The 13223-nt window shown below is 43.3% G+C and overlaps 1 protein-coding gene across 1 annotated transcript; it reads right to left on the bottom strand.

Annotated features, from left to right (window-relative positions):
• Nucleotides 1-3296: 3296 nt before the first annotated feature.
• Nucleotides 3297-12975, bottom strand: cfap418 (cilia and flagella associated protein 418; the record flags this gene model as incomplete). Its single annotated transcript, XM_083632729.1, has 7 exons — nt 3297-3459; nt 5413-5508; nt 5712-5777; nt 7020-7084; nt 7903-8055; nt 8933-9035; nt 12836-12975. The coding sequence occupies 7 exons, from the start codon at nt 12973-12975 to the stop codon at nt 3297-3299; spliced, it is 786 nt and encodes a 261-aa protein (XP_083488855.1).
• Nucleotides 12976-13223: the final 248 nt, after the last annotated feature.

Below are 13223 nucleotides of genomic sequence, written 5' to 3'. Positions count from 1 at the left end.
TAAATGTCATGTTGTGTATCTGTCCCTAATGCAAATAAACGATTAATGAAATGAAATTATGGCTGACAAGTTATTTTAAAATGTTATTGTATTCATGTTTTTAAAGTTCGAATAATTTGTAATTTTCTAAAGAGATGGGTTCAAGTAAGGTTTTCTTACAATAAAAATAGATGTAGCCTATGACATTTGGGGGAAAATTGAGATTCATTGATTTGCGTTTTTGAGTCTGGCTGGACGGACAATGTGTTATTATTCTGTTATTCTGCCGAGAGCAAAGTGTGAACTGTGAGTGCAAGAAAAACACTTGAGAGACAGAACCTTTTGATGTAACCACATCATCATGTGAGGCGGTGTGAGAACCATGTTTTAACACACGCCTTAGCTTTTCACCGCCTCCTCCCACACCCACTTTCTACAAACTGGAGAATGGAGCTCATCACACACACACACACACACACACACACACACATTATTTTGTTGCCATTTTTACAGTACTCGCTTATTTCTCTCTGTCCTTGAAAGGTTTTCTGTGAAACTCCAGCGAGACATTTATTTCCTCAGAGAATCCACTCCCGCTCCGAATGAGTTTGACCCCCAAGTCCATTACAACATGTCGAGTCATTTTGCAACACACTTTCCTTCACTTTGGAACATCACAAATCTACCTTGGAGAGTACGGCTGGTCCTTTTCCGCAGGCAGAGCGACAGTGTTGCAGTCTTAGTTTTTGTTTATTTATAAGCACAAAGGAAGTGATCAAACAAAAGTATATAATGACAAATCATAGCAGGGATTGTGCAGGAGAGGTACAAAAAAAGGGCTTAAAGTAAAACCTCCCCTCTAGGATTTACAATGTATCCTAATACTATGGATATTTATTTCCATAACATGAGATAAATAAATAAAAAGAATCAACCAATTAATAATTGTAATAAAAAATAAAAATAAAGTAAACACGCAAACACACATAGCCTACAGAACCAACGTAATCACTCCCACTGCGTTGATGCGTGGGTATAGACGCACATGGTACCATGTGCATCATGTTTGGACGCACATGGTGCCATGTGCATCATGTTTGGACGCACATGGTGCCATGTGCATCATGTTTGGACGCACATGGTACCATGTGCATCATGTTTGGACGCACATGGTACCATGTGCATCATGTTTGGACGCACATGGTTGGGGTGAAGCACAGACGGGGTGAGGGGGGTTGGTGTTAGGCAAAGGTCAGCGATGCCTCTGGGTTGGGCTTAGACACAGGCACTGGTAGCCACTTGGTTGGGGTTACGTGTCAATCAAAACGTGTGAAAATACCCCACGGGGGAAAATTGGTGTTTTGGTCCAAACCTGGAAGCAGACAGCGGTGCAGAGGAGCTGGCACCTTGCAGACAGAAAACATTTTCATCTAGTTGGCCTCTGGTTCACTTTGACACCTCCGTGTCCCAGGGGAGAGGAGAGTTTGCTCTGCTGGGAGATAGAGACAGAGAGAGGGAGAGCGACCAGCAGCAGACAAGTGTAGGAGGCAACGTTTCTCCAAGACAAAAAGAAACAAGTTACCACCCAAACATGAAATGCTCCTTGAACCTTGTATTTTGAGTCGGAAATCGTCAGATGATAGGTCGGAAGTCTGACCTTGACGCGTTGTAGTGGGCCAGCTCAGAAAAACCAGGGGAAAACATGGACGCCAAACAGCTCATGTCATGGGGATATCTAGCAACATTAGCAACTGTAAATGCAACCGGACATTTCAATTTTAGCTATTGAAACTGTTACCACACCAGAGTTTTTGATGGATTCAAGGTCATGAAAATCCATGCAAAATGACAAATCCAATTTAAGTTACAAGTACATTAAGCACATTATTTAAGTTACAAGTACATTAAGTACATTATAAACATGTCAGTTGTATTGCAGTGTTGTGTTTACAGGATGTTGAACTGACAGTAGTTGGAAATTCCAACGTTATGACATTTCTGGCATGGGTGAATAGACAGATACACAGACACACAGATATCAGGGGGGGGGAGGGTCTTAAAAAGTCTCAAATCCAATAACCAGAATTTTAAAATGTCTTAAACTGGACTGCATTTATATAAATTGTCTTAAATATGATTTTGCCAGGTCTTTGGGTTATGAAGTTAACGTTACTTTTTAAGTAACATAAATTAAGTAACATAAAAAGCATAAAGCCGCTGTAAAAAGCCCAATTTTCCTTAACTCATTGAGTGCCAAGGACGAGTATGTTCGTCAATTCAGATACTAACGTAGAGTGCCAAGGACGAGTATGTTCGTCAATTGCGTTTTTTGACGGTGGGACGTGGATCAAAGCCTCAGGCATCTCCTGTACAAATATTGTAGCTATTGAAGGTGTATAACCTATTTTACGGACTCATTAGGTGGCGACAGTGCTCTCCAGATTAGAGAAAGGTCCGGAAAACAGCAGGAAAAAGCCCTGTGATGAAAGAGAAACCGCGCATGCTGCAGCCAGAGCCATATAGATTGCTCTGTCTGGAGCTGACGTTGGCTGCGAACAGCAGTCAATCCGCGCCCACAACTGAGCCCCTCTGCCTCTGTCTGTCTGTCTGCATAGTTTCTCCACATGATTAGCCGCCAGAAAAGCAGCACCCGACGCCGAAGGGCCAAACCATTCTCAGCAGTCCGGTTTGGCTTTTCCGTGTCGCACTGGGAGCCGGCGCACAAAAACGGAGCACTCCGAAAATAGACGCTGGGTGCGTGTTAGGCTGTGTGTTAGTGTGGGGAGGAGTTTACAGCTGAGGGGGGGAGAGGGGGGTGGGGCACGCAGGGCACCACACAACTACACCACGTCACTACATCAGAAAATATTATCTTCAGAGTCAGTGAATGTGCTTGAAATGCTTCATTTCACAAAAGGCGGAATAACTCAGCTTCTAATTTGAAACGCCTGTATTTGCTCAAAACAACCTATCTTCTCCGGCTCATAACTAAAGAACAGAAAATGGTATCAATAAACTTTTTTTTGCTGATGATACAATAGAGTCAGCTCGTTCTTTGTGCGTGTTCGGTGTTTACAGAGTAATATCACACAATATTCTGTGGGCCTCGAGAAATCACTGAAAACGCTCTGAAACTCTGGCACTGGGAGCGTCCGTTCTCCAAAAGTGGCTGGCACTCAATGAGTTAATATCCCTCGTACTTTTTTTGCCAGCTTTTCTGTCCGTCATTTAGATTTCAGGCCTCTTATCAAGAAAGACGTATATTGAGCTCAACAGAGTACGTTTAAATTCCTGGATTGCCAGCGGTGAGGAGTGGATCATGAGTCCTGGTGTTTAGCACAGACCCATCTGAGCTGTGGTTGGTCGCTGAGGTCAGCCGGCTCTCTGGCTGAGTACCAGCTGCACTGGCAGGCGTACGCCCGCACACCTGTCCTCCTCTTCAGTTTGGCCCTCAGCTTCTGCCTGTCTGGCATGTTGTTCCTACACAGAGAGACAGACACACAGAGATTGGCCCTCAGCTTCTGCCTGGCTGGCATGTTGTTCCTGTTAAGTGCTACATCTTACTCACTGGGTTAATGGTGTATGTTCCTTTAAGATACTGTGTACTGCGCATGTGCAGGAGAGCGGCTAGTTAGTTGTTGTCAAGATGGACGCCGCAGTGGTTGTATGCTACGAGCTAACCTGAAGTTTCACTAAAGACGGCCGCTGGTAATTATAAAGTTCCACCAGCGTTTGACGAGAAGAAGTCCTACGAAATTTGGCTGCTGGTTACCGACCTGGATAAAAAGAAGCAAGCCTTGGCGGTTGCTTTATCGCTCACGGGAAGAGCAAGAAACAGTGCACTGGAGATCCCCGCAGCGGATGTGAACGCCGATGTGGGAATGACTACACTTCTGAAAAAATTGGACTCTGTGTTTTTGAAAGAGGAGAAGGATCGCCAATACGAGGCGTACACAGAGTTTGACCGGATCACAAGAGGAGATGGCGTCTCGATGGTGGATTATATCATTGAATTTGAACGTAGGTACAACAGAATCCACAAGATCCAGATGCTGTGTTAGCTTTCAAGCTACACGATACTGCGGGACTGAACGTTAAGGACAAACAATAGACCCTTATCACGGGGGCCATTTTGTGTCGAAAAAGCAGGTTAAACACAGGTGCAAGCAAAACACTAATGAGGGTTTCCAACTTCCAATCATGGAAGATGGAAACCCTCATTAGTGTTTTGCTTGCACCTGTGTTTATCCTGCCTTTTCGACACAAAATGGCCCCCGTGAGAAGGGTCTATTGGCGCTTACCGCTTGTGCAAGCCTCTTGTTTGTAAACATGAAGTCAGCCTTGAAAAGAATCTTTGGTGATACCGTCACCTCGCCACAGAAGGGCGCTGGTGAGCTGCAAATGAGTGGAGATGGTGACGCAGCCTACTACACGCTTTACAGGCAAGAGAGAAAGTAGGTCAAGCTCCCCAAAATCAAATGGCTGCTCAAGGCACGAATCCACTTGACAGATCCGGGAGAAGATCAAGGTGTGCAGTCTGCCAAAGCACATATCACTGGGCAAAGGATTGTCCACAGAAAAAAGAGCATGCAAAGCTAACAGAAGATGAGGGAGCTGTTGTTGAAGAGTGCAACATTACTTTGTTTTCAAAAGAATCTTTGACTGACACAGAAGTCTTCATGGTGGAGGCTATGGGATCAGCTGTGATTGACACAGCTTGCACTAGAACGGTATGTGGAGAAAAATGGCTTGATCATTATAAAAACGAACTAACACGTTTGGTGATGGGAGAGTTGTTCGTTCTACGAGAAAAGTGAAAATTCCAGCCATGATAGCACAGACAAAATGTCAAATTGAAACAGAAGTTGTCCCAGCGGATATCCCACTGCTCTTAAAGGGATAGTTCTGTTTGTTTGAAGTTGGGTCCTATGAGGTACTCTCATACAGTCAGTGCACTGGGTAAAGCACTCTGGACGCATCGTGCACCGAGATAGGAGAACTGCACTCCAGCTGCAACAGGCACAGAGAGCTGTCTGCTGAGTGTGAAGGGGGCCATGAGCAAAAATGTAAAAAACAACAGAAAAAATACATAAAATGCTTCCATACTGCTCACCTGGCATAATGCAAGTCTCCACAAGCACTGAGATGCCAAGTTGACTTGAAAAGATGTCATCTACACCCTGTTTTTAGCTGAAATCGTCACGAGTTTGACCATCTAGAAAAGCGCTATACAAGTTGAATGTATTATTATTATTATTATTACTATTATTATTATTATTATTATAACTTTAAGCCCACAGTGCAACACCTTAAACAGAGACTAAAAAGTAGTGATTATTGACTGTCAATGTTATGGCAGTTTTCTGACTTAGTGCCTTGGACCAAAGTGAAAATGTTATTAGAGCGAGCTGTGATGTCAGAGTGGAGGCTCACCTCAGGAACAGGTAGTCACAGGAAGAGTCCCACTCACAGTCATCAAACAGCAGCACCCGGAAGTCACATGACGTACACCTCAGCCGGTCACATGACCTGCTGGCATAGATCAATAGGTCACTTAATTACTGTGTGTGTGTGTGTGTGTGCGTGCGTGCGTGCCTGCGTGCGTGTGTGTGTGCGCACGTTTTAAAATTTCAAAGCAAAAGTTCAATTTGAAAGGTCAGTGTAAAAGAGAAAAGTAACACAGGCGGAGAGGTTTAAAATGAGGGGTTTAAAATGTGAAATGAATTGAGCACCTCTTCGACAGGGCTGTTCCTACACCGTTTGTGACAGCGCTTCCCCCGAGAAACACTGGACAGCACCTGCATCCACAACAAACAATAATACATGTTAACCTCAACAGACCTTTTCTAAAACATTGCTGCTGTTGATGTTCAAATAGAAAAGAAGCTAAACAAATGTAACAACTGTGTCCAAAATTACTGCATCTGTATGAACATATGTAACGCTGTGTGTGGACCCAAGTGCAGAGACGACAGAGGCCGAAGCATTTATTTTTTTTACACTTTTTTTTTTTTTAGTAAGAACATGGAACAGGTGGAGTCTGGGACTGGGACATTACAATTTAATCATCAAAGAAAGAAATTAGATTAAAAATGTAAAATTAAGTGCAGGAGCGGTTCACAATAATAACAACAAAGTTCAAATAGACAGAGACAAGACAAAGACAAAGGTTGGTTGTTAGGTATCTAGGTTGTAGTAGTGATCCCATTTTTTCCAATATCCATCCCCCTTCTCTTTTTGGAGAGAGAAGGTCATATTTTCCATTAAGCGGGTCGAGTTAACTATATTGATAAGTGGGGGATTCTTCTGTGACCAGCATTTGGTAATTGCCAACATACCAAAAGAAGAATATTGCAGGGGATTTTGGCAAAAAGAATTGGGGCGCTACCCACACGGTTAGCTGTGTTGCTCATTCCACGAATGCACGATCCTTACAAGTTGTACCTCGTTGTAAAGGTGACTAATCAGGCTTTCCAACGATATAAAATACAATACCAATTGGTATTATTAAAGGGGAGAAATAATCGACCGAAATAACGTTTCCAAAAAAAAAGAAATTTGTTTCGTTTGCCTATTATACCTCTGTTGTTTTTAGAGTCATATGCATCAATAAATACCTGGGTTATTCCCGAGGGTACAACAGGGTCAGGCCCCCCCACCTCCTTTAAGAAGAAGTGACAGACCTGTAAATACCGATAGAAGTCCTCTTTGCCCAGCCCATAAGAGTGGCTTAGGTCTTCAAAGCTGTTAAAGTTTCCCTGTGTCACTATTCAGGCAGAAGCAGTTTTAACGTCTTTTAACGCCCAAGTGCCGCCTATGAGTGTATGACAGTCAAATCTAGCTGAATAATGTCTGAATAAATAAATAACTTGAGTTTGAAATCATCACTCCTCATGATGAAGCAGTTTTATGTCTTTTCCCGAAAGAAAACTATTTTGGACTGGCTGAGCGCTTTCTCTCCCTCTACCCTGTAGTCACTGTTCCCTTCCACTGTGGGTTACGTATCTCTGTTTTAATTCAGTATGACGTGATGGACTTACTTCCTGCATCCTGACTGAGCCTGAGGCCTCTTCTCCACCTTTAGACCTTTGGGAAGCTGCTGAGTCTGGAAATGCAGGTAGAACAGATAACAGACTGTCACAACCTGCTACAAACATTCCTACATCAAACCCCACCTACAGTGCATTACTAGTGAGAAGTCATTAAAGCACCCCTTTTGAGGCAGTGCAGACAGTTTTGCCAACAATGTGCTCATGAGCAGCAGTTATTTTCACAGTACAGTCTCTGTCAATAGCCCAGTACTGTATATACGAGGGGTCAGGATGTTGGTAAACAAACGGCTTCAACAGACTTCCGGGTGCAACTGCCGTTCCTTTTGAGCCTGAGTCTCCAAAGGGTCCTCGTGCTGTGGAAGACGTCCTGCATTGTTCCTGTGCTGAAGAGACCATGTCCCAGTGGCTCCAAGGACTACAGGCCAGCGGCTTTGACCTCCCACATCATGAAGACCCTGGAGAAACTTTTCCTGGAGCAGCTCCGGCCCATGGTCAAGCCATTCTTGGACCCCCTCCAGTTCGCCTACCAACCCCGAGTTGGAGTGGAGGACGCCGTCATCTACCTGTCTGATCAACCGCTCCTACTACGCCCACTTGGACAAGCCAGCGAGCACTGTGAGGGTCATGTTTTTTTTACTTCTCCAGTGCTTTCAACACCATCAGGCTGGCTCTACTGGGTGAGAAGCTGACAGCGATGCGGGTGGATGCCCCCCCTCGTGTCCTGGATTGTCAACTGCCTGTCTGGCAGACCACAGTTTATGTGTGCTTTCAAAACTGTGTGTCGGACAGGGTGGTCAGCAACACTCCCTTCTTCTTCACCATCTACACCATCTACACCACGGACTTCAACCATCAGACAGAGTCTTGCCACCTTCAGAAGTTCTCTGATGACTTGGCTATAGTTGGATGTATCAACAATGGTGATGAAGTCGAATATCGGCCGGTGGTGGGAAACTTTGTCGCGTGGTGCGAGCAGAACCATCTGCAGCTCAACGTGACAAAGACAAAGGAGCTGGTTGTGGATCTGAGGAGGGCAAAGTCACCGGTGACGCTTGTTTCCATCCACGGGGTCAGTGTGGACATTGTGGAAGATTACAAATACCTGGGAGTGAACATTGTACAGTACATTGACAATAAACTGGACTGGCCTCTGCAAGAAGGGCCAAAGCCACCTCTACTTTCTCAGAAGGCTGAGGTACATCTGCCGGACATTAATGCTGAGGATGTTTTATGAGTCTGTGGTGGCCAGTGCTTTGCTGTTTGCTGTTGTGTGCTGGGGCAGCAGGCTGCCAACAGACTCAATAAACTGACCCGCAAGGCCAGGGACGTTGTGGGGCTGGAGCTGGACTCTCTTACAGCAGTGTCAGAGAGGAGGATGTTGTCCTCCTAATAAAAATAAAACACCAACACATACTGTATATATATACAAACACACACACAGACATGTATATCTGATTGTGCAATAACACCCAATGCAATTTGTGCAATAATCAACTATCCACACTGTTACAAATGTTCTTTACTGACTGGACCTAATACACCTTACTGTTTATTGTTTATTATTAGTATCATTATTACATGTTAAAACTGCGACAGTTCACACAACTTTAAAACGACATACATACATTATACATGGGACCCTTTAGCTACTTCTGTTCCCACTCACAAAGTCAAAATATAAGCGATGTGATGTATAGTTTTTGAGATATTAACGTTTGTTTGGCATAACGTTTTAGCTTGATTTTATACTAGTTAACTGCTGCAGTGGCACCCGGAAGTTTTTTGTTGTCGTGATGTCACCCTGATTCGTCATCCAAACTATTCTGTCCCACTTGAACTATTCTGTCCCACTTGCCAACTGAGTTTTCCATGACAACATACAAATAAGTAGACATGTTCACCGTTGGCCGAGGGGAATCACTGCAGTCCTCCTCGAATAATTCTTCTAGAAGGGCGTCAATATCCTCGGTGACGCTGCTTATGTGCTGTTCAGGTTTGGTGGCACTAAGTTAGAAAGGAAAAAAATGTCAATTCAGAGACACAATAAACACTATCTTCGTTGGCCTGCTGATTTTCCTCTAGCTTAAAGAGCATGGTGCAGGTAAAAATATATATATATTTACAGTTAGGACTCCAGATTCTCATGAAAATACCCCCAAAAAACAAAAACAAAATTAAAACATGCCCCCAGGGCAGAAATATGGAGAAAAAGGTGGCATTATAATGCACATGTTCAAAAGAAATTCCATCTGTGCAGATAACACCTGTGACGACACTTGGGCTACTGTACTTACTGTAATAATAACAACATACAGTCAATGTGTACAGCAGAAAACTTTCCAAAACACCAGATGTACAATAATGATATTTGTACGATAATTTACCACCAAAACCAATAGCATTTTGACCCTCTGTCTGATACGATAGTTTGACACTTCCCAGAATGCATTTCGGCATTGAGGGGAGAGAAAACTCCACTCCATTTCCCCCCAAAGGGAACTGTTTACTTTCTGTTTAGTTTGGGCTCTATCTATGGTTAATATGGCACTTTATAGTTTCAGTAGTCAAACGTAATTAATAGTAAAAACTAGTTGACCCCCAATATGCAATCGGTTTTTCAAAATAACGCCTATTTGCAAAGATACATTTGGGACCGTCCATCTCAGCGCGTGTAAGCCGGCTGCAGAATGCTCTGAGGCCGATAACTTTATCGTCGGAGGCGGACACAAGTGGCACTCGCTGGAGCTCCAGAGGAGAGCAGTTTCAGCTCCAGAGGAGAGCAGTTTCAGCTGCAGAGTGGAGGAGTTTTAGCTGCAGAGTGGAGTTGATGTACTGTAGTGAGCGGCCTCTCGACGGGCGGACAGACGGTGGCGTACAGAGGTAATGTTCATTTATTGATTGTTGTGTATTAAAATCGTCACAGGTGTTATTGCTAGATGTGAGGGTTTTTATGTGCGCGTGGCAGATGCTTCACAAAAACCAGTCTAGATGCAGCTATGTGTGGGGGGAAAAACAAAAAACAAAAGAGAATCCTAATTGCTACATAAAAGTCCCACATATTAATGCAAAGTGGTGTCTAACCTGCACCATGCTCTTTAAAGCTTCACTGAAAAACAATGCGTTATTTTGCACATGATCTCACACATATCCTAAAACTGTAAACAGTTTTGCAGGCTTTCATTTATAGTTTGACAATTAGATAGATAGAGTACTTTATTAATCCCCTGGGGGAAATTATTGTGTTACAGCAGAAGCCAATGTCAGTACATCTCAGTAAAAAACACACAAGAGAAGAGAAAAAGCCAATCTCAAAAATATGTCAGACATAGAAACCATGTCAGAAACATGTAAAAAAAAAAAAAAAAAAAAAAGCACAGCATTTAAGTTATCCTATCTACAATAAAGTTAAATAAAATAAGATAAGAAATTGCACCTGTAATTTACACCTGTAAGCACACATGTTCTATGTGGCCAAAATGGACATTGTGCAACATCCTTATAAAGTTATTGAATGAATGGATGAATTGCCCCTCCCAGGGAATTTACTCTGCACAAAATAACTCAAAATAATGTCAAACATAACAGGCAGTCAGGCACACAATACAATACAACACAAAAGCATAAGCATAAGCATACATCATTTAAAAAAATGCACTTGCACTTTGCGGGATCAATAAGGACATCACGTGCAAGTTAAAAAGTGCCACATCAGATCAGGTGATTAAAACGTGTTAAGCAGCTGAATGCTGTGTGGGAGGGACGAAGGATGTGATGCCTCTTTTAGTCTGCATCCTGGACATACAGTAGGCTACCTCTGCCCTTACCCTCAGGCTCTTTCTATGTTCCTCTCAGGACTTCACGGTAGTAAGAGCCCTCCCATGGATCATGCTTTTTTCGTTAGACAATCTGTGTTGGGCATTAAAATCACCTTATTTCTGCACTTTGAAGTCACAGGTAGGGTCAGGTGGGGCAAACTAATTATATCGGAAGCCTAGTTGCGGGAAAAAGTGAGCGGTTGTTCTTTTTTAAAGACAAAGTTTGACGAGAATCACCGAGTTGCCTGGAAACAGAGTCCAGACGCATGCGCACTGGCATCATTTTGTCTTATACATACATTCTGCAATGCATTTTAGACAGACCACCACCGCTCACTTTTTCCCGCAACTAGGCTTCCGATATAATTAGTTTGCCCCACCCGACCCTACCTGTGACTTCAAAGTGCAGAAATAAGGTGATTGTAATGCCCAACACAGACTGTCTAATGAAAAAAGCATGATCCATGGGAGGGCTCTTACTACCGTGAAGTTCTGAGACGAACATAGAAAGAGCCTGAGGGGTAACCTCTGTCCTGAAGGTTAAAGGAACACTCCGCCCATTTTCAACCATTAGAACATCAGTAGTATATCAGAAAACTGTAAACGGTTTTGAAGTCTGTCATTTAATTTGACAGTTATTGAGTGTTAAAGTGTGGACCAGTGACATCACTGGTCCACACTAACTCAAATTAATAACTCATTAACTCAAATCAACTCTCAATAACTGTCAAACTAGATGAATGATGAATAGTTTGACAGTTATTGAGAGTTGATTTGAGTTAATGAGTTATTCATTTGAGTTAGTGTGGACCAGTGATGTCACTGGTCCACACTTTAACACTCAATAACTGTCAAATTAAATGACAGACTTCAAAACCGTTTACAGTTTTCTGATATACTACTGATGTTCTAATGATACAAAGCTGGTTGAAAATGGGCGGAGTGTTCCTTTAAGTGCATACTCTCAGACCATAGAGGGTGCAGTGGATCTGCTATGATCTTGTGCGCTCATTTCATGGTATACTGTATGCGAGAGGTTTACAAAGTCAGGGCGGGCCTCCCCAGGGGGGTTCCAAACAGTTTCAGGGGAGGCTCAGTAAATAGAAGTGACACAAATATTACATTAGTTATTACATTAGTTATTATCAAAATGTGTGTGATTTGGTTGGATAGTTCAGAGATACAGTAGTTTTGGTGAATGTTATTTTTTTTCCCCACTTTCCCAGAGTCAGAAACAAATAAATGCCTTCAGACAGACACTTTTTTAAATGTATTTGGTGTAGTCTGAAGTATGTCAGCAAAACCAGGCTATCTTGGCTCAATTACTGAGTGTCTGGGATCAAATAAGATAATCTCGTGATCCCATTAGGCATCCATGAATTGAGTGAAACTGAGCATTGCTGAGAGAAGGCACACAGTCTCAGACTTTGAAAACCCCTGGTATAAGCTACTGGTCTGACATATAGGCTAAGTGATACATAGTGCACATTGGTTCCCCAGTTATCTTGCCACCCAGTTTAGCAACGTTGTCCAGTTTGTTCTTGTTTACAGCATTGAGTTGATTTGAGCTAAGACATCATTGTGCATGAATGACATCAATGCAATGGTCCACAACTTAACTCAAACCAACTGTCAATAACTGTCAAACGAAATGAATGCCTGCAAAACAGTTTGCGGATAGCTAGTATGTGTGAGATCATGTGCACAATAAATCAGAATTGTTTTTTCAGTGAAGTTCTCCTGAACTCCTAACAATCACCATGTCATTGAAGAGGACATACATGTCTACGATGGTGCCATGATGGTGTTTGTGACAAATAAAGACGGGGTTTGTCCGTCCAGTCACACAGTGTAATCTTAATGTAATGGTTAACATGCAACTACCATCAGAAGAAAGGCTACCGCCGGTATGCAGCAGCTCCAGAATGTTACACTAACTATAGTATAGCAAGTCATCTGTTAGCTATTAGCCGCAGTAGCATTATGGACCTGTGTTTTCTCTCTCCTTCGTGTTCCTCCCCGCTTTTCCCAGCCGTGCTTGAGCCCGTGTGAGCTGAAGTTGGCATGGGAACGTTGCAACAAAACCTTTTTTCAATTTCATCGAGTAGCTCGTCCAGGTCGTCTTCCATATTAACCCTGCCTTGCTAGCTTTGAGCTACTCCTAGCACCAGCACGCTCAACGCGTTCGTTGCTAAGTAACAGGAGTGCTCCAGAAGGGCTAGCATGGAGCCTCGCGTCACCAGGCTCTAACCTCGCGTCACCAGGCTCTTCGGGGCTCTTCTACGAGGCTCTAGTCTGGGCACCTTCCACCCCGCTTTTTGTCATGGGGGCGTAAACCCCGGACCCAGAATTAACACCGGATGGCAATGCGCCTAAC

The sequence above is a fragment of the Poromitra crassiceps genome, assembly GCF_964638095.1.
Source record: "Poromitra crassiceps genome assembly, chromosome: 1".
NCBI lineage: Eukaryota > Metazoa > Chordata > Actinopteri > Beryciformes > Melamphaidae > Poromitra > Poromitra crassiceps.
Note: the sequence above shows the minus strand (reverse complement) of the source record. Positions and strands in the feature narration are given on the sequence as shown.